At 58.0% G+C, this 23,910-nt stretch overlaps 1 protein-coding gene across 7 annotated transcripts; it reads left to right on the forward strand.

The window, feature by feature from the left end:
- The first annotated feature begins 19 nt into the window (after window positions 1-19).
- Window positions 20-23,641, forward strand: TNKS1BP1 (tankyrase 1 binding protein 1). Of its 7 annotated transcripts, none has more exons than XM_028136186.2 (12): window positions 20-101; window positions 3,242-3,350; window positions 4,376-5,009; window positions 6,429-6,498; window positions 8,899-10,317; window positions 12,502-14,648; window positions 20,619-20,994; window positions 21,249-21,411; window positions 21,505-21,641; window positions 22,260-22,417; window positions 22,662-22,734; window positions 23,195-23,641. In XM_028136186.2, exons 2-11 carry the CDS (start codon window positions 3,257-3,259, stop codon window positions 22,720-22,722), a joined length of 5,259 nt encoding a protein of 1,752 aa, XP_027991987.2. In that variant the 5' UTR covers window positions 20-101; window positions 3,242-3,256; the 3' UTR covers window positions 22,723-22,734; window positions 23,195-23,641. The 7 variants fall into 7 exon arrangements, with proteins under 7 accessions (XP_027991987.2, XP_027991990.2, XP_027991989.2 ...); XM_028136189.2 differs by having other exon boundaries at window positions 21,249-21,402; XM_028136188.2 differs by having other exon boundaries at window positions 21,252-21,411.
- The last annotated feature ends 269 nt before the right edge of the window (window positions 23,642-23,910 follow it).

A 23,910-nucleotide genomic window follows, 5' to 3' on the forward strand; every position in this document is an offset into this window, starting at 1 on the left:
GGCTGGGTTGGCGGTGACGGCGGCTGCAGCGGCGGCGGTGGCGGAGAGTGGCGTCGGGGCGCCCAGCCCGAGCCGAGCGGAGCCGGATCCCGGGGGAGCGCGTGAGTGCGCGGGGGCAGGCGGGAGGGCGAAGGAGGGGGCGGGGTCCAGGGTTGGGGGCGGGGGAGAGGCATGGAAGGAGTGGGCGCTTTCCAGCTAGGATCTTAGGTTGAGGTGGAGTTGGGGGGCGGGGGGGGGGGGAGCGGTGAGCAGGAAAGTTTGCAGGGGCCAGGGGCGCGGAGGAAGCGACGGGCACGTGAGAGCGGGCCCGTGTGCGCGGGGGCGGAGGGTGCACGGCCTGTAGCTCGTGCTGGCTGAGCCAGAAGAAAGGGGGGAAGGGGCGAGGACTTGAGGCGGGGCCGGGGGGGGTAGGCGGAGCTGTTAGAGGGGGCCCCTCCCTCCCCCTTCTCCCAGATCCGCGCTAGCCCCCTCCCCCCGGATCCCTCGGCACGCCCCCAGCCACCCCAGTCCGCCCCCACCCAGTCTGTGTCCTCAGCCCCTCGTCTTTTCGCCGGCTGCTTCACGTCCCGCGCACTGGTCTTCCGCTTCTGCTGCCCCCGCCCCCGCCGCCCCCCTCCTCTCCTCCGCCTCCTCCTCCTCTTCGGCTGCTGCCGTCCCCTCTGTCCCCAGCTTTCCCACTGGGCCTCTCCAGACCGCCCCTCACCCTGGCTGTTCCGTCTTCCGCTGGCCCTCCCTCCTCCAGCAGTTTCTGTGCTATCCCTGCCGACCTCTCTGGGTCCGGATCCGGGCAGCGATCCTAGGGTCCATAGGGGCGACCCCGCTGGCGCCGAAGTCTCTTTGGGCCTCTCCCCAGCCCTTGTGGCAGCCCCTGATGCCTGCGGTGGGGAGTGCTCAGAGCCGCTGTGATTCTGCAGCGAGGGCTTTGGCACCTGGGTTCCCTGCCCGGGGCCTTGGAGCTGCTGTGGGATCTCCTCGGTTGGGAAAGCCGAGCCCCCACTTCCTTGCTGCGCGCTCATACTGCAGAGGTGTCCGTCAGGCCCCCAGGTTGAAAGAGTTTTTCGGTTCTGGGCCAGTTTGTCGCCATTTCTAATCACCCACACCATGTTCCTTGTAATAACGTTCAAGGACAAGGAAACAATCATGTGTTTTAATTTTATTTTTCCTATCATGTGCCCCTCCCTCGTGCGCACTTGGCCTGGCTCTGCACAGTTATTCACCCACCCAGAGTGAGCAGTGCACCGTGCTAGTTGGCTGACCAAGGGAATTGACCGTCTTGGGTTTCTCTCTACCCTCCTCTCTCTACTCCCTTCCATCTTTGAAACAAGCTGGGGCAGGGTCAAAGGTGAGGGGTGGGTGGGTTTTTGCAAATGTTGGGCATTAGAGGGCCCTTCTTTGGATTTGGCGCTGTCTTCCCTGACTAGGAGTGGGTGACTCTGAGGAAGGCTGTGTGCCCATTGCAGTTTGGAGGGGGGTTAAATTTTCCTCGGGGGGCTCTGTGCATACCATGTGCTAGGAACTAGAGGGAGGAGCACTCTGTCCCCCAGGCTGGAGAGCCTGGGGTGGGGGGAGGGTGTTGTGGGTGGGATGGTGCTTCAGGAGCCGGGATGAGAACTGAGGAGGTGGTGGAGTGTCTGAAGAACAGGTGACAGGACTGGGCCCTGTGGGAGTGAAGGAGTGGTCTGGGGAGAGGAGGAGGTGGTTAGCAAAGGATGGTAGCTCATCGGCGACACTGAATGGAATTGTATTCATAATGGCCAACATTTATTGGGCACTTACTATGTGCTAGGCATTATGCTCAGCAGTTTGCATGCATCTTTTCCCATAAGTCTTCCAACAGTCACACTAACTCCACTTTTTAAAAAAATATATATTTTATTGATTTTTTTTTACAGAGAGGAAGAGAGAGGGATAGAGAGTTAGAAACATCGATGAGAGAGAAACATCGATCAGCTGCCTCTTGCACACCCCCTACTGGGGATGTGCCCGAAACCAAGGCACATGCCCTTGACCAGAATCGAACCTGGGACCCTTGAGTCCGAAGGCCGACGCTCTATCCATTGAGCCAAACCGGTCTCGGCCTAACTCCACTTTTCAACTAGGGAAACCGAGGCTTAGAGAAGTAAGCACTGTGCCTGAGGGCACACAGCTAGAAAGTGGTAGACCCACCCAGCATTGAATCAGATCCCGATCTCCCTGCTGGTACAGGCTTAGAGGAGGGACACCCGATGACTTCTATAGGGCTGTGTCACTTGGTTTAAAATTTTCTTCTGCCCCTCAAAACCCCTCAGGCCAATCCTAGGCCAGTGAGGGCCACCCAAGTACCACCAGTGCTTAGGCTGTGGCTGTCCTACCCTGACTGTCCTAGAAGGGGAAGCCCCAGGGAGTCTTTCCCCCCCAGGCCACCCCACCGCCGGATGTTCTCAAGCCCTGTCCCATTCTCCCAGCCCAGCCTGGGCCGGCTCCTCCTTCCTCTTGGCGCGGCTCTGGAAATCCAGTGGGAGGCCATTGCTATGGCAACAGGACTAGGCCCTGGCTTTTACCTCATCAAATTCCGTACTGAAGCCAAAGCAATTGAGAAATTAAAGAAAAAAATGTATTCCAGATGTTTACTTCTTATTCCTTATTTTTCCGTGTTTGGATGAGACTGCTCTGAGGGAGGCGGGAGTGGGGCAGGGATGTGGAAGGAGGGAGGAGGAAGGGGGGAGAGGGAACCACTCCCAGCTGCCGGAGGGAGGGAGGGAAGGAGGGTGAGCGGGAAAGGGAAGGCAGGCTGTGGGGTGGAGCCCCAGGTTGGGGAGGAGCGGGTTTTTCCCGTCTCCCATGAAGTGATTCACGAAGAGGCTTCAGACTCTGGTCTGCCCTCTTGCTCTGCCCCTGGGTAGATACCTCGAGCAGGCTGCTGCACCCAAGGGTGCCCTGGGAACAGTAAGTGGGGTGTCTTGGAGAGCTCAGCAGGGGAGGGAAGAGTAGGTAGCTCCCTGAAACTCCAGGACTTTGGGGTTAGGAGACCAGAGTTAGAGAATGATCTGGGAAGAGTTGAGGATACACTGCTGGGGACCTCCCTTGACCTCCCACCCGCTCTGAGGTTCCCTCTTCCTGTCCCACACTCTGCCTCCGCCAGAAGTAGCAGGCTTCCCTTGGCCAAGCCTCCTGCCAACACCCAGCCCTCTCCTCCTCGCTCTTGTTTCCTGGGGCTTTGGCTGCCCCCGCTCACACCCTCCGCTTCTCAATTCTCATGCAGGTTCTGCCGAATGTGATGAAAGTGTCTGTTCTCAGGGAAGGCACAGCCATGGCTTCCCCACCACCCCGGGAGATGGAGGAGGAGCTGGTATCTGCTGGCTCTGAGCCAGGTAGGTGCCTGTGGGTACAGGGTGGAGCCGGGTGGCTGGGAGGACAGAGAGGGGTGGAGGCTGAACTCCCATTCTGTCTTGGAAGGGGTGGGGGAGTGATGATTCTGTTGAGGTGGGAGGGAGGAGTGCAGGATGAGCTTGAAAGGTTCTCAGTTCCTGGCGAGACCCTTTAGAACAGTTAAGAGGACTTAGATCTATAGCAGATAAGAACACGCTAACCTTCAAAACGATGTTGGTAAAGAGTGTTTTGAGAGGAGGAGGCTGAGGTCTAGATGAGAAATGACGTGTACCTACAGGGATTTGAACCCAGGCCTCCTGGCTCCTGTCTAGACTCCTTTCTTAGGCCGAGCCGAATGAGTGGATGATAGAGGGCGATGGCAATGAGTAATTCCAAGGTCTTTTATTTGGCTTTGGAATGCCTTATATAGAAGGTAGGTTCCGGATCTTGTTTTTTTTTTCCCCTGTAGCAGATTTACTTCTGTGTGGGTTAGGTCAATAGTAAGTTTGCATTCCTCATCACACACCTTGGGAGGTGGCCTGGGTGTGTACTGGGGGAGGGACAGCCAGGAGGCAGAGCAGGAGGCTCAGCTGGGATAAAAGGTTTGCTGTGAATGGTAGGATGGTAGAGTGTCATGTAAGAGGACAGGACTAGATTGGAGAAAGGTTGGGCTGAGTGCTCGATATGGGTAGGTAGCATTCATTGATTGGCTCCTTTGCTCATTCATTCATTCGTTTAATAAGAACGTGTTAGATGCAGAGTAGGATACAGGGAGAATTAAGGTGTCAGCTGGACCCTTAAATAGCTTTAGCTTATAGGAGGGATTGAATAAACATTTTGAGAATTTGAAGACAAAAGGTTCTTCTGGGATATGTATGGTAAATCAAGGAAGGCTTCATGGAAGAGGTGACATTTGGCTTGTGCCTTGAAGGTTGTCAACATTTTGAGTTCAGTAGGGTGGGAGATGAAGAAGTCTACGTCCCGGTTCTTCTGACAGCCTCCCCAACCAACCTGTTCCTTTCGGTAGGTGACCCTCGGGCCAAACCTCCTGTCAAGCCCAAACCCCGGGCCCTGCCTGCCAAGCCAGCCCTGCCTGCCAAGCCCAGCCTGCTGGTGTCCGTTGGGCCGCGGCCGCCCCGGGGTCCTCTGGCTGAGCTGCCTTCTGCCCGGAAGATGAACATGCTGGCAGGACCCCAGCCCTATGGTGGCAGCAGGCGTCCCCTTCCCTTTGCACCAAGACCACCGGCCGAGACGTCTCCTGGAGGAGAAGCCACCCAAGAGGCTGGGAAAGAGGAGGCCGGGAAAGAAGAGATGCCTCCGTTGACACCCCCGGCTCGCTGTGCGGCCCCAGGGGGTGTGCGGAAGGCCCCCGCCCCCTTCCGTCCAGCCTCTGAGCGCTTTGCAGCCACCACCGTGGAAGAGATTCTGGCCAAGATGGAGCAGCCGCGGAAGGAGGTCCCCACCAGCTCTGACCGCCTCTGGGGCTCCCGCCTCACCTTTAACCACGATGGTAGCTCAAAATACGGCCCCAGGACCTATGGGGTGGCTACCGCTCCTGCGGATGAGGATGGTGGGACCCTCTCCAGGGAATGGTCCCAGGAGGGGCCTGCGAAGTCTCCCACAGAGTGCCCTGAAGAGCACAGCCAGACCCCCGAGGAGAGGTGAGGGGCTCGGGAGGCTGTTGCATTAGGAGGATGAAGTAGGCGGCCCCCTCTGGGACTCTGACCTTAGGTCCGTTGTGTGCTGGGAGTGCAGGCAGGCTCCGGTCTACGTTACAAAGCTTTCGCCAGCAGACGGTGTTATGACTAGATTCTCTTGACAGTTATAATTTTCTTTACGGAGTTGATGGGCATTTATGGAGAGTTCAGATGCACAGTATGGAAGTTTCTTTTTAATGCCAAGAGCTGAACTTAGCCTTGTTTAATCCACAGCCGTTCTGTTTTAGGGAAGGGGATATTAATGTTAGAGATGAGGAAACAGATTCAAAAGGGACTTACCTGGTTCTTCAGCAACTAAGACAGAGCCGGGGTTTGAATGCGTGTCTATTTCCAAAGCACGTGCCCTTCACTGCTGGCTCCTGCTGTGTGCGGAGCAGTGTACCCGGTGCTGGTGTGTGACGAGAAGGGCACGGTCTGCCCGCAGGAGCCTGATGGGAGAGATAAGATGGGAACACACCTCGATGCCAGGCCAGCTAGTGTCACTGAGCAGTGATTACGGCCGGGCTGGGGACGGTTGCCTGTAACACACTTCTCCAGAGTTGTGCCAGTGTAGAGAAGGCTGGCCAGGAGGTGCCTCTTGGGGTGGTGGGCACAGGGGCTTGGAGGAAGAGGCCGAGGGATCTCAAGTGCCACCCCCAGGACAAGGGAGAGCCTGCTTGAGGCACTGTTGGCCTCCTGGGCCCTTGGTGCCGCTGCTGGGCCCAGAGGCTCCCCTCCCCTTCCTGCTGCCGTGAAGGGCAGGGCTGCTGTGGTCTGTGCTGAGCCCAGTGCGGAAGGCCTCTGCCCAGAGGCCTTCCCGACCCTGCCCTCCAGCCCTGCCCTTTTCTCACCTGAAAGTACCTGGAGGGCAGGGCTCTGGATTAACCCTTCTTTGTCCCAGGCCAGGGCTCCCAGGCTGGGTTCAGCCCTCTATCCTCCCCTCCCTGGTTCCAAGCAGAGCTTCAGAGGAACAACTTCAGCCTTGGAAAATCACTCTGCCCCCACTCCCTCCCCCTGCGCTCCTTCAAGAAGTATTGGCAGGGCAGCCAGGCCAGCTGTACTCTCCCTGGCTGGAGGAGAACATTAACCCTGTAGGGACTGGGGGGGAGGAGTTTACCTTCTAGGGAATCCCTGGGGAGTGTGGGCTTCCAGGATGGGTTTTCTAAAGGGACTAGGGGAATTTAACCCTGGGTAGAGAGGGCGGGAATAGGCACTATCTCCTGGGCCATTTTCTCCATGGGAACTGGGTAGCTTCTCTGTCCCCAGTGGTCCCAGGCAGGGCTCAGGAGGAAATGCCTGGGGCGGTTAACTTTGGGTGCTGCTATAGCTCTGTCCTGGGCTTCTTAACTCTGTCCTGCATTTTCTGTCTTTTCTCTCTCCCAGGAGCCCCCCTTTGGACCGGGCCTTCAATGGGGACCTGGCTCAGCCGGCCAGCTCTGAGCCACCTACCGACGTGAGTTATCCTCCGTTATGACCTGGACTCAGTATTTTAAAGCTGGAAGGGTCACCTGAGATCATCTGCTCTCTCTCTTTCTGGTTCTGTTGGGGATACTGAGGGTCATGGAGGAGGGGATTTTGCCCAGGGGCTGGCCCTGGGACTCAAGATTTCTTGACTCCCAGGCCAGTGCTCTTGATCAAGTGTGGTTCAGGCCATGAGGCTGCTCGTTATAAGGAATAATTATCCATTGTAACTGCCCGTCAGTCACGCACCTACTGTGTGCTGGGCATGTGCCAGGAACGCTTGACTAGCTTAATCCTTGTGATCACTGTAGCTAGTGCGCCCTGTTAGTCACACATGAGAGGCTCACCGAGGTTAAGTAACTTACCCAGGGGCTGAGGCAGGCTCTGAATTGTCTGACTCGAGTGCTCTCCTGGAAGGACTCGGTACCTTCCTGGCAAGGAAGCCAGGCTGTCCGGATCGCAGGGAGAGGGGAGGAGCGGGGTGGTGGTGAGGATTGAGAGGTGATGACGGATCGCGTGGTGATGAACCTCGCAGGCCACTGGGAGGACCGTGGCTTGAGTGGGGGGTTTGGAGGAGAGTTGTAAAGAGTCACCGTGTGCTCTTGGTTGCAGGGAGCTAAGAGCAGCAGCAGGGCCAGTTGGGGGCTGTTTGAGGAATCCAGGGGTGAGGTGATGGGTCCTGGAGGTAGCCTGTGGTGAGATGGTGAGAAGTGGTCTCGCTGGGTGGAATTTGAAGGTCAGTTTGGGCACAGGGTTTGCAGATAGATTGACGGCAGATAGAGGGGCACACAGAGTCAAGGATGGCGCCAGGGCTTTTGGCCTTAGCAACCGGAAGGACCAGGTTACCATTTCGTGAGAGGGGACTTGAAGGGTGAAGTGGGAAGGGAGGAGATGGCAGGAGTTTGCTTCTGGATTAGTTGAGTTTGAGATGTCTTTTAGACATCCACGTGGAAATATCGAGTGGGCAGTGGGCTATTTGAGTCTGGAGCTCCAGGGGCTCGTAGTTAAGACCGGCTGAGATCACCAGGGGAGTGGGTGAGCCTCTGGAGGGAAGAGGACTGAGGCCCAGCCCAGCCCAGCCGAGGAGAGGATGGAGCAGCAGACAGGTGGGAGGAAAGCTGGCGAGAGTGGAGTCCTGGAGGCTGTAGGAAGCCAGCTTTCATGATGGGAAGAGGAAGACAGGAGGAGGGAGGAGGGAGGAGGGTGGGTCAGCCAGCAGATGCTGCTTGCAGGTCAAGGAAGGTGCACTGAGAATGGGACTTAGCTACAAGGAGACATCGTGACCTCGACCAGAGCAGTTAGGTGGCAGGTGCAGGAAGCAGCCTGTTTGGGGCTACAGTAAATGGAGACAAGGTGTTCAGGAAAGTGAGCGGTAGCAAGAGAGAGAGGTGAGGGCAAGAGTGTTTTTCTTTTTTTAGGGTGGGAGAAATGAGAGCAGTTTGTGCTGATGGAAATGATCCAGGAGAGGGGGAAAATCAGTGACGTAGGGGAGAGGGGAGGGGTTGGCCTTAGCCCTGAGCAAGGACAGTTCACTCTCTGAGATCCCGTCAGGTAGCAGGGTGTGGGCGTGCAATGCCGTGGCCTCTGTGTTCTCAGGGAAGCAAGGTCCGCAGCTGAGAGGATGGGAGCAGATGTCTGAAGTTTGAAAGCATTGCCTCCCATCACCCCACAGCTTCCATTCTTTATAAGTCCTGTCCCGAGAGGCCACATGCACGAATCTTATTTACTCCTCTTCTAAGTCTGCAAGGGGGACATTGTGGCCACTAGCCCTAATGGACAGAAGGGGAGGCTGAGGCTCAGAGAAGTCAAGTGACCACCATATGGAAGGGCCTACAGCTTACGAGAGGTGGTGCGGGTGACTCTGTGCCTGAAGCCCGAGGCCTGCCTGCTTCCGTCGGCAGCGCTGGGACCTGGGGGTGCACCGAGCAGGGTGGGCAGCTCCACATCCCAAGCTGCTCCTGGGAGCTGTGCTGGGCTCAGAGTCCTGCTCTGAAGCAGAACTCCCACATGCACGGATGGTCAGATTTCCTAATTTCCTTTTCCCTTTATGAAGCCAGAGTTCTTGACCATGAGCCATGGACTCTTAGGAGATCCTTCGATGAGCTTTGGGATAGGTGGGTGGGAGTGTCTGAACCACCGGAAGTGTGGGTCATACTATGTGAATAGGGCTCTGTGTGTTTTCTGGGGAGAGGGTCTAAAGGAGGGGGCTGAGAACCTTAAGAAGTCCTAATACTTGGGGCCTTTCTCAGCTGTGCTGAGAGCCCCCAGTTTTCTGCTCCTGTCTGTGGAGTGAGGGGTGAAGAAGCAGCTGACCTGTGGTCCTTATGGGGTTGGCAGGGGTCTCCTCCTCCTACCAGAAGGTGAGTGAGGGCTCTCAACCTTTCTCTTGCAGGTTTCCAAGCCCTGGGTCCCCTCAAGTCCAGGCCCCACCGCAGAGAATGGAGGGTTCACCAGCCCAGGCCTCCCTGCTGAAGCCTCAGGCCCAGCCCCTGGGTCTCCCCAACTTCACTCACCCCACCAGAGCTCTCCCCGCCACTCTCATCTTCCAGAGGCCCAGAGTCCTGCCGCTCCCGGGCCTGCTCCCTGCCTCCCTGCGACTCCAGCATCCCCAGTTGTCCTGCCAGATGAGGGCGCCTGCCATGCCCCTGGCCCAGGGCTCCCTGCTTTGGGAGCCCCAGATGCCCCCAGACCCAGTAGCCCTCCCGTGGAAAAGGTCTCGGGGAGCCACAGCCCAGAGCAGCTTCCAGCCACCTCACCCCGGCCCCCGATGGAGGGGGGTGAGTTGCTTGATCCCGATCGGACGTTCCCATCTGGTGAGGAGGTGGCCAGGGGTGGCGCAGAGCTCCGCCCCGCCGGCATGGGTCAGCGCCGGTTTTCTGAAGGTGTGCTCCGGCTGCCGGACCAAGAGCAGAAGCTGGGCGGCTCGCTGGCTGACCTGCTTCAAACCCAGGGGGGCCAGTCAGCCCTGGAGCGTCCCTTTGGGTGTGGGACAGAGTCCAACTGGAGCTTGTCACAGTCCTTTGAATGGACCTTCCCCACGCGGCCTTCAGGTCTAGGGGTGTGGCGGCTGGACTCCCCGCCCCCCTCCCCCATCACTGAAGCCAGTGAGGCCGCAGAGGCTGAGGCTGCATCGGCGGAGGCTGCGGCTGCGGAGGCGGAGGCTGTGGCTGCGGAGGCTGGGGCCACTGCGGCTGGTGACGCTGCATCCAGTGGGGAGGGAGTGTTCCAGCAGGGGCGAGGGGTCTGGTCAGCTCCAGAGGGACCAGGAAGGCCTGGTTCTTGGGTGCAGACAGATGATTCGGGCATCTCCCCAAACCAAAAGGGTGATGGGGAGAGTCCGCCTCCATCCCCAGCTGATCCCATCAAGCCTCTGCCAACAACGGGGGGCCCGCCTGAACCGGCCTTGCTACAGGCAGAGGAGAGGTGTGAGGAGCGGGAGCCCCTGGGCGGACAAGAGTCCCCACTGCCTCTGGCCACCAGGGAGGCCGCCCTGTCCGTCCTGGAGCCGGTCCTGGGGCAGCGGCAGCCAGCACCCCCCGACCAGCCCTGTGTCCTCTTTGCTGACACCCCTGACCCTGGGAAGGCACTGCCTGCTGAGGAGGAGGCTGTGACCCTGGCCCGGGCTGAGACTACCCAACCGAGGACCGAGGCCCAGGACCCCTGTAGGGCGTCCCCCGAGCCTGCAGGTCCTGCAAGCAGCTCCCGCTGGCTGGATGACCTCCTGGCTTCGCCACCCCCCAGTGCTGGCGGTGCCCGGCGGGGAGCTGGACCTGAGCTGAAGGACACACAGACCCCAAGTGCCTGCTCTGAGGTGAGGATGGGCTCAGGGAAGCCGGGGGCCTCGGGATGGAAACCAGGGCTTCAGGGCTTTGCTCTTTCTCAGTGGACTTTGTCTAGAGCCGTGGTCGGCAAACTGCGGCTCGCGAGCCACATGCGGCTCTTTGGCCCCTCGAGTATGGCTCTTCCACAAAATACCACGGCCTGGGCGAGCCTATTTTGAAGAAGTGGCGTTAGAAGAAGTTTAAGTTTAAGAAATTTGGCTCTCAAAAGAAATTTCAATAGTTGTACTCTTGATATTTGGCTCTGTTGACTAATGAGTTTGCCGACCACTGGTCTAGAGCCTGGGGTACAGCTATGAGCAGGGCACCTATGGAGGTACCCCTCACAGCTGTGCAGCCTGGCAAAGATGTTGGCAGGGGCTATGGATGGTGCTTGGAGTTTAGAGCTTGTACCAGTTCCAGCATCCACTAGCTGAGTGGTTTTGGGAATGTGCCCTAACCTCTAAATGTCAGAGTCCTTTCATAATAGCATTAGGGTTGTACTGCAGGTAAAGTGAGATGTGCAACACGCTCCGTGCTTGGCATATACCGAGTGTTCAAGCCTTTATTAGGACTAGTATTGTGAAAGGCTACAGAGTGTGGCCACTTAGAGCGTGGGTGCCGGAACCTGATGGCCTGGGTTCATCTCCGGCTCTGTTATTTGCCCAGGTGTGACCTTGAGCAAGTTACTGTCCTGCCTGTGCCTCTGTTTGTGCAGCTGTAACATGGGGATAACAGTCATGAACTCTACCTAAGAGGGTCATTGTAAAGACTAAATGAGCTATGATACCTATAAAGTACTGACAGTAGCACCTGGCTCATCATGAGTACTTAGTACATCATGAGTTTGTTTCTCTCTCTCTCTCTTGATTCCCAGGGACTCCTCGGCTGGGCTCAGAATTATTGCCATTGAGCTCAAGACCTGCCTTGTAGACAGGCAGCCGAGGTCCAGAGCTGGGGAGCCTTGTGCTAGAGTACCCAGTGAGTTGTTGGCTGGGCTTGGGCCCAGTGCCCTTTCTCCTTCCACACTTCCTCTCATTTTAAAGGCTGGGGTCCAGGTGGCTTTTGAAATGTATTTTTCTAGCCCAGCCTGGCCTGGTAGGGGCGGGACTGCAAGGAAGGAGGAGCCAGGGGCCTTTTGAGGGAGGTGGTGGAAGAGGAGGAGCAGGAAGGAGTTAAGACCCAGCTCGTTCCTGCAGTAGGTGTGTCTGTCCCGGGATGTGGGTGACTCAACTGGCTTCTGGGCGGGGCCACCAGAGCTGCAGCTGCTCTAGAGGGAGTAGGGCCCCGGGTGAGCCCAGAGCCAGAGCCGTCTGCCCGACAGGTCCTGGCGAAGGGGAGCGGCCCAGCCCTGCCTTCCCAGCTGCCCCGGGGTGGGTGCTGGGGCCAGGGGCCATGGCCCAGCTTGGGGATGGGGAGCACAGCATGTCTGTCTTGGAGAGGCTGTTGGCCAACGCAGCCCTGCGGGATGAGGCCGGCCGGCTGCACAGCCCTGAGGCCAGGGCTCACCCGCCCTCAGGAGTGAGTCAGGGAGTTCGGGTGTGGAGCCCTGGCTGGGTGTTTTGCCTGTGTCAGAGGCTGTCCCTCCTGTCTCCCCCCCGGGGGCCAGGGGCGAGGGATGGCTGGGAGGTCTTCTGGGGGAGGGCTGGGCAGTGGGTGCTTTCCTTAGGGAGGGAGGGCTGGGAACTTCTAGGACTAGCCGGGCTGGGGTGGTGGTGGAATCTCGCAGTGGAAAGGAGGTTGTGAAGGGGCTTTGGGTCGTGTCCTTTCATAAAGAAAGTGTGCCCCACACCCTGTGAAGACCACACCAGGGCTGCCTCTCCCCTGGCTGGTAGCCAAGTGTTGCCCAAGGGCTGTAAACATGACCTTAGGGTCATCGATTGAGTACCCATTGCTGAGTGCTCTTTTCAAGCCAGTGCTATGCTGAGGACTTGGCTTAAATGGTCTTGTTTAATCCTCCCTAACCTCCCAAGCAGTAGGAGTTATCCCTGTTTAAGGACGAGGACCATGAGGCCCAGAGTGGTTAAGTGATTTGCCCAAGGTCACACAGCTGGCATACAAACCCAGGCTTTTTGTTGCCAAAGTGTGGCGCACGCGCTCGGGCACCAGACAGCGCTGACTCCCATGCTGGATGGACTCTCAGCATTGTTTCTTTGTTTCTCTTTTCTGATTCCCAGGGACTCCTCGGCTGGGCCCGGAAAGACCTGCAGAGTGAATTTGGGATTGCCGCAGACACACAGTCCGGCAGTTTTAGCCCTTCCAGCTGGTCCCAAGACACTTCTCAGGACTATGGCCTTAGGGGAACGAGCCCTAGAGGGGACCCAGGCCTTGGAGAGAGGAGCTGGCCCAGCAAGAGTGGGCAAGGAGCAGGGGAAGGGAGCGCCAGGGAGTGGGCCAGCAGGTGTGGCATCGTTGGCCACGAGGAGGTGGAGGTCCGTGAGGAGGTGGAGGTCGGCAGCCCGCATGGGAGCGGGGGGCTCCCAGCCCAGGACCGGGTGATTGGAAAGCCGGCCCCGCTGGGCCCCCAGCAGAGCCAAGAGCCGGATGTTCAGGACTGGGAGTTCAGAAAGAGGGATTCCCAGGGCACGTACTCCAGCCGGGATGTGGAACTCCAGGACCAGGAATTCGGGAAGAGAGATTTGCTGCGTTCTTACAGCAGTCAGGATGCGAGCCTTCAGGACTGGGAGTTTGGGAAGAGAGAGTCTCTGGGGGCCTATGCCAGCCAGGAAGTGGAGGACGTGAGGAAGAAGGACCACCTGGGCCAGTACAGCAGCCAGGATGCCGACGAGCAGGACCAGGAGTTTGGGAAGAGAGATTCGTCGCTTGGCATCTTTGGCAGCCAGGGTGCTGAGCAGCCGGACCTGGATTTCGGGAAGAGCGCCTGGATGAGGGACTACAGCAGCCGTGGCAGCACCACGGCCCTCGGCCCCCAGGACCGAGGCTTCGGGGTGAGAGCCCTGAGCACCGCGTTCAGTCCCGAGGAAGCCCAGCAGCAGGATGAGGAGTTTGAGAAGACTCTGAGTGGAGGAGACGGCCTGGGCGAGGCCAGCGGGGACGCAGGCCAGCCAGAGGAGAGAGAGTTGGGGGGCTTGTTCAGCCCCAGCAGCCCCCAGAACCAGGATGGAGCCCTGGGACCGAGAGCCCAGAGTAGCTGGCAGGACAGCGGTGCCAGCCAGGAGGTTGGAGGGCTGCACAGGAGACAGCAGGCAGGGGACCAGAGCCCAGGCGATGCCGACCCGGAAGACAGGGAAGTGGGGCAGCGAGGCTGGGCTGGCGACTTCAGCCTAGGTGTGGTCTCCCAGCCAGAGGCGGCCTTCAGCCCAGGGCAGCGAGACTGGAGTGGTGACTTCTGCGTGGAGGCTACCGAGAGGAGCCATCATTTTGGGATCATTGGCCATGACCGAGTGGGCAGTGCTGGCCCGAGTCCTTCCGGCAAGATGGGAGGTGGCCACTTTGTGTCTCCGGAGAAGACCTCGACTGGGTCCGTGGACTGGGCCGACCAGCTGGGCCTCAGGAACTTGGAAGTGTCCAGTTGTGTGGGTTCTGGCATCTCGAGTGAGGCCAGGGAGGGTGCCGTGGGACAGACCGGCTGGTCGGATAACCTGCGGTTGAGAGATGTGGACCTGGCTAGCCATTTGGAGGCTGGGGGTTCTGAGAAGCCCAGGGAGATGGGAGTTGGGGAGAAGGACTGGACTTCTGATGTCGGGGTGAGGGGCAGAGATTTGGCTGGGGTGGGGGAGGCAGAAGGCCACAGCCAGGCCAGAGAGAGTGGCGTGGGGCAGACCAACTGGTCAGGTGTGGAGGCCGGAGACTTCCTTAAATCAAGGGAGCGTGGAGTGGGACAGGCAAGCTGGACACCGGACCTGGGGCTCAGGAACATGGCCGTGGGGCCAGATAGCAGCTCCAGGGAGCTTGGGGTGGGCCAGGTGGACTGGGGTGACAGTCTGGGCCTGAGGAATTTGGAGGTGCCATGTGACCTAGAGACTGGAGGTTCTCGGGAGCCACGAGGATGTGGAGTGGGGCAGATGGACTGGACCCAGGACTTGGGGCTCCGGAATGTGGAGGTCTCCGGGACTCCGAGTGAAGCCAGGGAGCATGGGGTGGGAGAAGTTAGCCAGTGTCCAGAGCTAGGCCTCAGGGACACCGGTATGTTGTGCCCTGGCCAGGAGGCCAGAGACCCAGACCCCATGGAGGCCAGGGAGCTGGGGGTTGGCGAGATGAGTGGACCAGAGACCCAGGGCGAAGATGACTCCTCGCTTTCCTTGGAGACCTGCTCTGAAGACCCCGGAATGGAGATGGGAGAAGCCCCGGGCTTCGGAGCCAGGTAAGGGAACACCATCCCGGTGTGCGAGGAGAGGTGTGCCGGATGCCTGAAAAGTTGCAACCTGTCTGAATGGTGACTGTGATGTTGGAGGTGTTACTACTTTTGCAGCCCACGTTTTCGGCTTCCTTGGTGACGTCATATTGTGGCTGCTGGAGGAGATGGTACCTGTCCCACCTCTGGAGACTCCCACTGAGCACAGTGGCTGTTCCCCAGGCCTCTCAGCTCTAAAGCCACAGGTGCTCCTGGGCCAGGGACCACAGTGCTTTCGTGGGCATAGGAAAGACTCTGTCTTCTTGGCCTTGGCCACTCCAAGTCGGGAGTGGAGTGGACAGTGGCACATTGTCTCTCAGGAAGTTAGAACGTGGTGCTTCTTGTCTGCCCCGTTTTAAGGCCCAGAAGAAGCAATAATTTAAGAACCCAAAGGACATTGGAACCTGACTCTTGGCCTCCCTGCAGATTGGCTGAAAAAGAACTTTGTCAAGGAACACGTTGGTAGTTTTGTGAGCCAGCCACAGTCTGTCTCAGGAACTTTTATGTGCTAAAGCCAACTGAGGTGATTTCCCATCTGGAAAGAGTGCAAAAAGGCATTGCATCTCTTTTTTAATTATCTTATTGGCACTGTTACAGATGTCCCCCTTCTCCCCTCCTTTGCCCAGCTCCACCCAGCTCCGCCACCCCTCCCTTGGCCTTCACCACTCTATTGTCTGTGTCCGTGGGCTGTGCATATATGTTCTTTGGCTACTCTCGTCACCTTCTTCTATCCAGGTCTCCCCACACCTTGCCTCCCCCCGCCCCCGCCAAGCTCCCCACCCCAACACATCACATCTCTGTTAAAATTTCCATCTACTGAGATTTGGTTTCATTGTCTTGACTGAGTAGAATGCTTGACCTTTCCCAACCCTGGAGCTTCTCACCAGCCATGGTATGAAGGGAAGGGAGGTGTGGGGCTGATGGTAGTGGGAGGGGGGCAGGAGGGACCAGGAAGGCGTCCTCAAACTATGGCCCGCAGGCTACATGCGGGTGTTTTTGCTGGGCCACATGCGGGTGTTTATGCCGTTTTGTTTTTTTACTTCAAAATAAGGTATGTGCAGTGTGCATAGGAATTTGTTCATAGTTTTTTTTTTAAACTATAGTCCGGCCCTCCAACGGTCTGAGGGACAGTGAACTGGCCCCCTGTTTAAAAAGTTTGAGGACCCCTGGTCTAGAGGGAGGGAATGGGGGAGGTGTTGGAAGGGTTGGGAAGGCATTAGGGACTGAGGAGGAAGAGGGGGAGAGGAAAGGACAGATTGCCTTCCGCATGCACCCCAACTGCCCTGGGGATTGGCCCTGCAACCCAGGTAGGTACACACCCTTGACCGGGAATTGAAACCGAAACCCTTTTGTGCTCAGACGGATTCTCTAACCACCGGGCAACACTGGCCAGGGCTACACCCCCCTTTTTTTTTTTTTTGGCAAATGGGGCCAGGCTGATGCCCAGGGGCTGAGGCTGTAGAGGGAGATGGAGGAGCGTGGGGAGGTGGTGAAGGCTGCAGGGATGGGGCTCCTGGGTCCTGGACATCTCTGAGCCTCTCTTTCTGACGTGGGACTCAGGAAGCCTCAGCATTCCTGATGCCGGCAGCATGTGGGCGCCCGTGGTTGCTCTGATTGGTTTTCGGGGGGACTCAGGACTCTGCAGTCCCCCAGGGCCCTGCGTGCACACCTGACCTCATTGATCCTCACAGCTGCAGGTGAAGCAGGGGCGATCATTACCCCTCCAGTTTGCAGGAGAATAGGGGTGTGAAGGTCACAGAGTCAGAGTGTGTCTTTCCTACGTCTCTAAATGCCGTCAGGTGCAGCCACTGGGTTGGGGACTCAGACTACGCAGCAGTGGGGCCCACCACCCTCCACCTTTCCCCTCCAGTTGGGGTGGCTCTTAAGAAGGGAAAGAGGGAATATCTTCCCCTTTGTTTAGGATGGAGGGAGAGGCGGGCCTGGTGGGAGCTGGTGAGGGGACTGGGCTGTGGGGACCAGGAGGTTAGTGGCAGAGAAGCAGGGAGTCCTCGGCTGTCTGAGCTTTGGTCTCCGTCACGATGTGCGGCTGTTACAGGTTTGGGAAGTGCTGGGTACTCCGTGGCCCTGCCGGAGCCTTAGCGTGCATGTGTATTAGCAAGTATCCACCCGCTAAAGCCTCAAAGCTGAAGAAGAAGGAACCATGTTTACCTTTCTCTAGCGGCAGTTTTCACCGCAGGAATTTTTAAAACGTGCAATGCCTGACTTTTTAGGGGCACTGACCTCCTTCCCTTTAGATTGTCAGATAAAACGTGACAATAGCCAACACAACAATAGCCGTCCAGTGTAGTGTGAATGAATCAACATTAGACCTGTTTTGTGTGTGTGTGTTTTTTTAATCCTCACCCAAGGGTATTTTTCCCATTGTTGTTTCTTTTTAAGAGAGTAGAAGAGAGAGAGGGAGGGAAGGAGAGAGAGAGAGAAACATCTCTGTGAGAGAGACACATAGATTGCCTTCCGCATGCACCCCAACTGCCCTGGGGATTGGCCCTGCAACCCAGGTAGGTACACACCCTTGACCGGGAATTGAAACCGAAACCCTTTCGTGCTCAGACTGATTCTCTAACCACCGGGCAACACTGGCCAGGGCTACACCTTTTTTTTTTTTTTTTGGCAAAAAATATATTTCCGGTGTGCTGCCAAATTTTGGTAATTAGTTTATGTGTGCCATGAGGTGAAAAAGGTTGAAAATCACTGTTCTAACACAATGTTTCCCAAACTTCACTAGTATCCAAGGGCCTCTCTAGCTCTGAGCAGCTGGTTTAGAGAAATTCTACGCTCTGGAAAGTTACTCTTTAAAGGAAAAATTGGAGGTTCCCATGGTAATGAGAAGTCCTTGAAGGTAGTTCAGTCCTTGGGCCCCTCTGCCAGGTTTGGGTCTGGATTCTGCTACCGTCTCCGTGACCTTGGGTGAGTTCCTTCTCAGCGCCTCCGATTCCTGGGCTGTGAAGTGGGAGTAATTGACTCCCAGGACTCACCGGGTGTTGGCATTCACATGTGGGAAGGGATAGATCTGTCTGGCACGTGGTAAGCCCCGGAGAAGTGCTTGCTACCTGCAGTTGTACCTGTTTTGCAGATTTGGGTGGATGTGTCCATAAAGTGAGGCCGTTGGGGACATTTTTTGTCACCATTCCTGTGTGGGACAAAGGTTCCCTCACAGCGGTCGTTGGCTGGAATGCTGCCTGGCAAACTGTGACATGAAAAGACCGGTGTCGGGGTGGGGGATGGGAGTGGGGGTGGAGGTGGGGGTGGGGGTGGGCAGACAGTTGGGACTGCTCGGGCCCCCCCTCTGTGTCCAGGGCCACCTTGTCCTGGGGGGAGTGGCGCTCCTGGGTCCCTCAAGAGCTGGTGCATTGCCCCCTCCCCTCTCTGGCCTCCTGGTCATCTCCTGCCCCTCCCCCTGCGCCTGTGGAAACCTGCAGTTATTTTGGGCTCTTCTTAGAATCTGAGAGAACCCTCAGAGATCACTCACTCCATGGGTGGGTAAACTGAGGCCCAGGGAGGCAGTGTGGCTGGCACAAGGACACCTAGCCTGGGACCGTGGGCTCCTTCATGTTCCCTTGGGCCCCAGCCTTGGGGTCATCTCTCTGCATGCTCTTCCTGTCTCTGGGTCAAGACCAGCTGCTTCCCCTTTACACACATCATTCCAGCCCAAGCCCTGACCCCCTCAGAGTCTTGGAGCCTAAAACGCTGGAAGCTGCTTTTTCCAGATCTACTACATACCATTCCCGGGATTGCACCTGGAGTGTGGGTGGGTCCAGCCCTCAGGAGACTCAGAATCCCCATGGGGCAAAGGGTACAGAGGGTATAAGATAAGCCAAGTTCTGAGGCCAGGAACCTGTGTTGAGGATGATGATGCTTATCCTAAAAATTTATCAAATGTTAGCTATGTGCTGGGCACACATTTCTGCCAACAAACCCAGCAAAGTCTAGGTACTTCTGTTATCCCCATTTTACAGACGAAGACACTGAGGCTCAGAGTAGGCCGGTAACATTGCCAAGGCCACAGGCATAGTAGGGGATGGGACCCAAGTGTGCCCTGGAGTGGCAGTGCTCGGCACAGCCTGTCTCCATTTCCTGCCAAGAAGGGGCTCAGGTTATAGGTGTCCTGGGTGCTCAAGAGGAAGGAAGCTTCTCTGGAGATGCCAGCCACACTGCCTTCTCTGGGGTTTGGGCAGGCCGGCAGAGATGGTCCCACTGCATCCCCCGCCCTCCCCTCCCATGGCATCCCCCAGGGCTGCCCTCTGCCCACCTGGTGAGGGGCCAGGTCTCGCTCTGGATGTGGGTCTTTCTTTTTTTAAAAATGATTGGTTTTTAGAGAGAGAGGAAGGGAGAGGGAGAGAAACTTCAATGTGAGAGCAGAACATCTACTGGCTGCCTTCCGGGGATCGAGCCCACAACCCAGGCATATGCCCTGACCAGGAATTGAACTAGCAACCTTTCAGTGCACAGGACGACGCCCAACCAACTGAGCCACACCAGCCAGGGCTGCCTTTGGGTCTTTCCATCTACCCATCACTGTTTCACATCCCCTCAGCTCTTCCTCAGCCTGCTCTCTGCCCTACCCCGGAGAGCTTGGGGCAGGGTCTCCTCAGCCTGGGAGGGGTGCTGTTGCCACCTCCTCCTACCCCAGCCTCCTGATTTGAAGCAGCAGGGTGAGCTGGCTTTGGCCCCCATCCAGGCTGCTGCACTTCTGCGGCGGCCTCCTCCGCCTCCCTCCCCGCCAGACCGCTTTAATTTCCATCTGTCAGCAGCTTGTGGAAGGACAGACTGACACACGTCCTTTCCAGCCCTCCCGCTTCGGTCTTGGAACTGAATCACCTGCCTCACTCTCCACCCCTCCAGTCCATGGGGAACTCAAGGCCTGGCTCCCGCCAGTCTTTGCCACGCCTGTGCATGGTGCGAGTGTGTGCGTGTGCATGTTGGTGTGGCTCTGCTGGCAGGAGTGACACACGACGTGCACACCGTCCTGCCTGAGGTGTGCTGCAAGTGGGTCGGGGTGTCTGTGTGTGGGGGGTGGCAGCTGGACAACACACGAGCTCCTGTGTGAGGTGGTGAGAGTGCACGTGTGCTGTGCATATGTGTTTGTGCTGTGTTTTGAGGGAGCAGCAGGCAGAAGACACGTAAGCTACATTGAGATGCAAGCTTCGCCTGCACTCAGCAAACATTTGCTTAGTTCTGCTCCTGACCAGGCCCCGGGCCAGGGGCGGAGGGAACAAAGGCAAAAGGGGCTCATCATTGCCCTTGCATAGCTCACAGCCTGGCAGTGGGGACAAAGCCTCAGCCTCGGAGGCAGGGGCTGGCCCGGGGGAGCCCTGGGCTTGCACGGCCGAGGAAGGGTGGAGGCTGGGGGAGGGGAGCAGGCCAGCTTCGGTGGAGGAATTAAGCTGCAGGGAGAGTGAGTGGAGGGGTGGTGGGGGAAGCTTTCCCTGTGGCGGGCGAGGGAGCAGGGCCTGGCATGCTCTGTGAGGCGGGCACAGGGAGGGGTGACATGGGCAGGGGCACGGAAGAGGCTGTGCGGCTCATCCCAAGGCGAGCGTGTGCCCAAGCAGGTGCCCCTGGGAGGGCCGCTCGGACAGCTTCGGCCACATGGGTGGCAGGAGTAGCAATAGCCGCTGTTCATCGGGCACACGCTGAGTGCCAGGCGGTGGACTCGTGCTCCAGGTTCTCATTTCATTCCCCCAACAACACGATCAACTTAGAAGCGTTTGTAGGTGAAGGGACTCGCCCAAAGTCCCGTAAGCAGAGGATCCAGGGTCTGAACCTGCCAGGCTGGCCCAGCTCATCCCTTCCGTGCTGTGTTGTGTGTGGTCTTGACCGTGCCTTTCGGGAGGGAGCAGGAGACAGAACCTGTGAAGGGGCTTTGGGGGAGGGAGACGTGACCGCACAGTGACCTTGTTCTCTGGCCCGGCTCCTTTGCAGCCCCGGCAGCGGCTGCCTGGCCCGCTCCCCACCCTCCGCCTCCCAGGGCCTGCTGGAGGAGATGCTGGCCGTCAGCAGCTCCAAGGCAGCGGCCCGGAGGGAGTCGGCAGCTTCCGCTTCGGGCCTGCGGACCCTGTTGGAAGAGGAAGGAACCACAGCAGGTGCCGATCGAGGGGAGCCCCTGGAGCCCGGCAGGGACCGTCTGCCCTCCTGGAGGCCCCAGCCCGATGGTGAAGCCAGCCGGACAGAAGAGGTGGACGGCACCTGGGGCCCTGCAGGGGCCGGGCTGGGCGAGCAGGGTCCGATGCACCCCCCTCGGCGATCCTCCCAAGGCCCTCCCCCCAGCTCTCCCAGTCAGGACTTCTCCTTCATCGAGGTCAGTGGAGGGTGAGCCCAGGGCAGTGGATGGGCTATTGGGGAGGGTTGGGGGTGGTGGAGCCAGAGCCTGGTCCCTGGGGCTCCTCCAGCGGCTCAGAGCCCTGAGCCGTCTCAATCCAGGGTGGTGGGTGAAGAGTGGGGGGTGAGTCATATGAACAGGGATCTGCTCACAGCGGCTGCTTTCGAAGGGCTCATGTGGGATGGGGCAGGACCACGGGACGGCGATGGCAGTGGTGTTGCCGTTGTCCCAAGCAGGACACCGAGATCCTCGACAGTGCCGTGTATCGAAGCCGTGCCAACCTGGGGCGCAAGCGTGGGCACCGGGCCCCGGCCATCCGGCCCGGCGGTACCCTGGGCCTGTCAGAGGCGGCAGACTCGGATGCACGCCTGTTCCAGGACTCTACGGGTAGGGCCAGTGAGTTCTTTGATGTCTGTGTCGATGTGGGGGTGAGCCGGGTGGTGGGGGCCTGGGTTTGCTCTCTGCTGAGCCCTCCTTGGGCCCTTGCAGAGCCACGAGCTTCTCGGGTGCCGTCTTCAGACGAGGAGGTGGTGGAGGAGCCTCAGAACCGCAGGACACGGATGTCCTTGGGCACCAAGGGGCTGAAAGTCAACCTCTTTCCTGGCCTGAGCCCGTCAGCCCTGAAGGTACCATTCAGTGACTCAGCAAACACATCTGGCCCCTTGAATCCAGCCTTTCTTTTCCCCATCATCTATTCATTCCCCCATCTCTTTCCCATTCCTCCTCTCACTCTGCTCTCCATGAGCGCCCTGCCTGACCCCGCGCTCGCTGTGTGTTAAGTGTAATGGAAGGAGGAACCTCGTGAGGTAGTGGGGGACACAGCCATGTCCATAGTTCTAGTGAATGGAGAAATTTAGGAGTCACAGGGAGGTGGAGATAAGAGCTGGGCCTGTTCAAAGAGGGAAGTTATTTCATAAAGTGGGGTGCTGTGGGGTAGGAGGGTAGATTGGGAAGGCCTCCTGTAGCATTTGCTTTTAGCTTTGAGGCATGCATAGGAGTTGGGAGGCCTTGCAGGCAGAGGGAACAAAGAGCAAAAGCTGGACGTCACCCCTGGCTTTGTCCAGCTTAGTTAGCCTGAACTCAACAGTATCTCCGCTCAGAGAAGTGTGTCGTTAAGTGACTTCCCACCCATCTGGGTAAAAGGACGGCAGCGGGGTTTGAGTCTGGCTGGGGGGACTGCCTGGCTTCTCTCAGTGCTCTTGCCTGTCCCGCTGACATCTGTCTGCACTGGACTTGTCTCTCAGGCCAAGTTGCGCCCCCGGAACCGCTCGGCTGAGGAGGGGGAGCTGGTGGACAGCAAGTCGAGCCAGAAGGAGTCTGCGTTCCAGCGCTCCAAGTCCTGCAAGGTCCCAGGGCTGGGGAAGCCCCTCGCCTTACCTCCGAAGCCAGAGAAATCCTCAGGGTGGGTGACCTGAACTCGGGGCATTGACTGAAACCCCACTCTATGTAGAGGAAAACCGAAGCCCGGGGAGGAGGTCGACGTGCCCCCAAATTAACTGTATTAAGTGGGTGGCAGAGTTCCCGTCTCTGCAGCCAGGCCCTGGGCTGCCTCTTCTGATTGGGGTGGGGGTTTTCTATTCCTGCCTCTCCTCGTTCTGTTCAGCTTTCCTCGGGTTGCTTTGTGACCTTTGCCTTCTGCCTTCTAGGTCAGAAGGATCATCGCCCAGTTGGCTACAAGCCCTGAAGCTGAAGAAGAAGAAGGTCTGAGAAGTCACTGAGGTGAGGGCAGGTCCCTGGGCTCGGGCCTGGCTGGGGTTAGGGAATGGGGTTCAGGGGTGAGCAGCGAATGCCCTGGAGGATGCGGGAAGTTCCCCTTTGCTCTCCATTCCCCTTTCTCTGCCAGCCTGAAAACAGGCAGACGGAACCAAGTTCCAGAGACTTGGGGGGTCCCTCGGCTTCCCCTCAGTTTTGCCCACAGAACAAAGTGTTGTCGTCTGGCCTTTAATGGACGAGGAGTGCTTCTATCCCGGCCTTCCTCCCTGGGCCAAGGATGGTCCCCGGGCCCTGTGGCTGAGTGTGCTCCCCAGCCCTCTGGTCTGGGACCCCAGGGCACTCACCAGGGACCTTCCTTACAACTAGGCTGTGTGGGGAGAGCCGCAATGGGCAGGAAGGAAGCCGAAGCATCTCCTCTACCCGCCACGGTCGGCTCCATGAGCTCTTCTCTTCCCTCCCGGTGCAGGTCCTTCCCATCTGGCAGTCCCAAGCAATGCCCGTTCCTGTGGGGTCCCTGCGAGGAGATGGCTGGAGCCCCTTCTCCCCACATGTCCCAGGCTGTAGCCTCTGTCCCCCTCTGCCTCTGTCTGAGGAGCATCTGGGGAGGCACATTTATGCACTTTGTATCACCTTTCCAACTTCCCTCCACACCTTCCCTCTCGGCCTGGATTCCGTCATTAGTGGTCCAAGGTTCTGGTCCTCCCTCCGTGTACCCCCCTCCCTTTCTGCTTCCTCCTCCAGCCTCCCTTGGGTTTTGTTTTGATACCAATTTATAACATTTTTTATAAAAGCCTTTGATTTTGTAATGGATGGAACTCAGCCCCACCCCAGGTCTCCCTCTGCCCTGCCAGGTGCCCCATAGAGACCAATAACATTTTGCCACTTGAAACAATAAAGTTTTTTTGGAATTGGTGCTGCCCAGTTGTGGTATGTGGTCATGGTGCCCCCGTATCCCTATCCAAGGCTGCCGGTGGGAAATGCTGGTTCTAGCCCTGACCCATCAGGAGCTCACTCTGCTATTGAACGTGTCACTACTGTTGCACTCCTGGGCTTGGTGTACCCGAGACGGGTGTATTGGTTCTAAAAGGCTGGTAGCTGATTCAAACAACCCCCAAATCTCAGTAGCTTAACATACAAAGCTTTATTTTCCATAAATAAACTGCTCAGTCCTGGAAGGTTGGT

Source organism: Eptesicus fuscus, chromosome 13 (assembly GCF_027574615.1).
Source record: "Eptesicus fuscus isolate TK198812 chromosome 13, DD_ASM_mEF_20220401, whole genome shotgun sequence".
In the NCBI taxonomy this organism is placed as follows: Eukaryota; Metazoa; Chordata; class Mammalia; order Chiroptera; family Vespertilionidae; genus Eptesicus; species Eptesicus fuscus.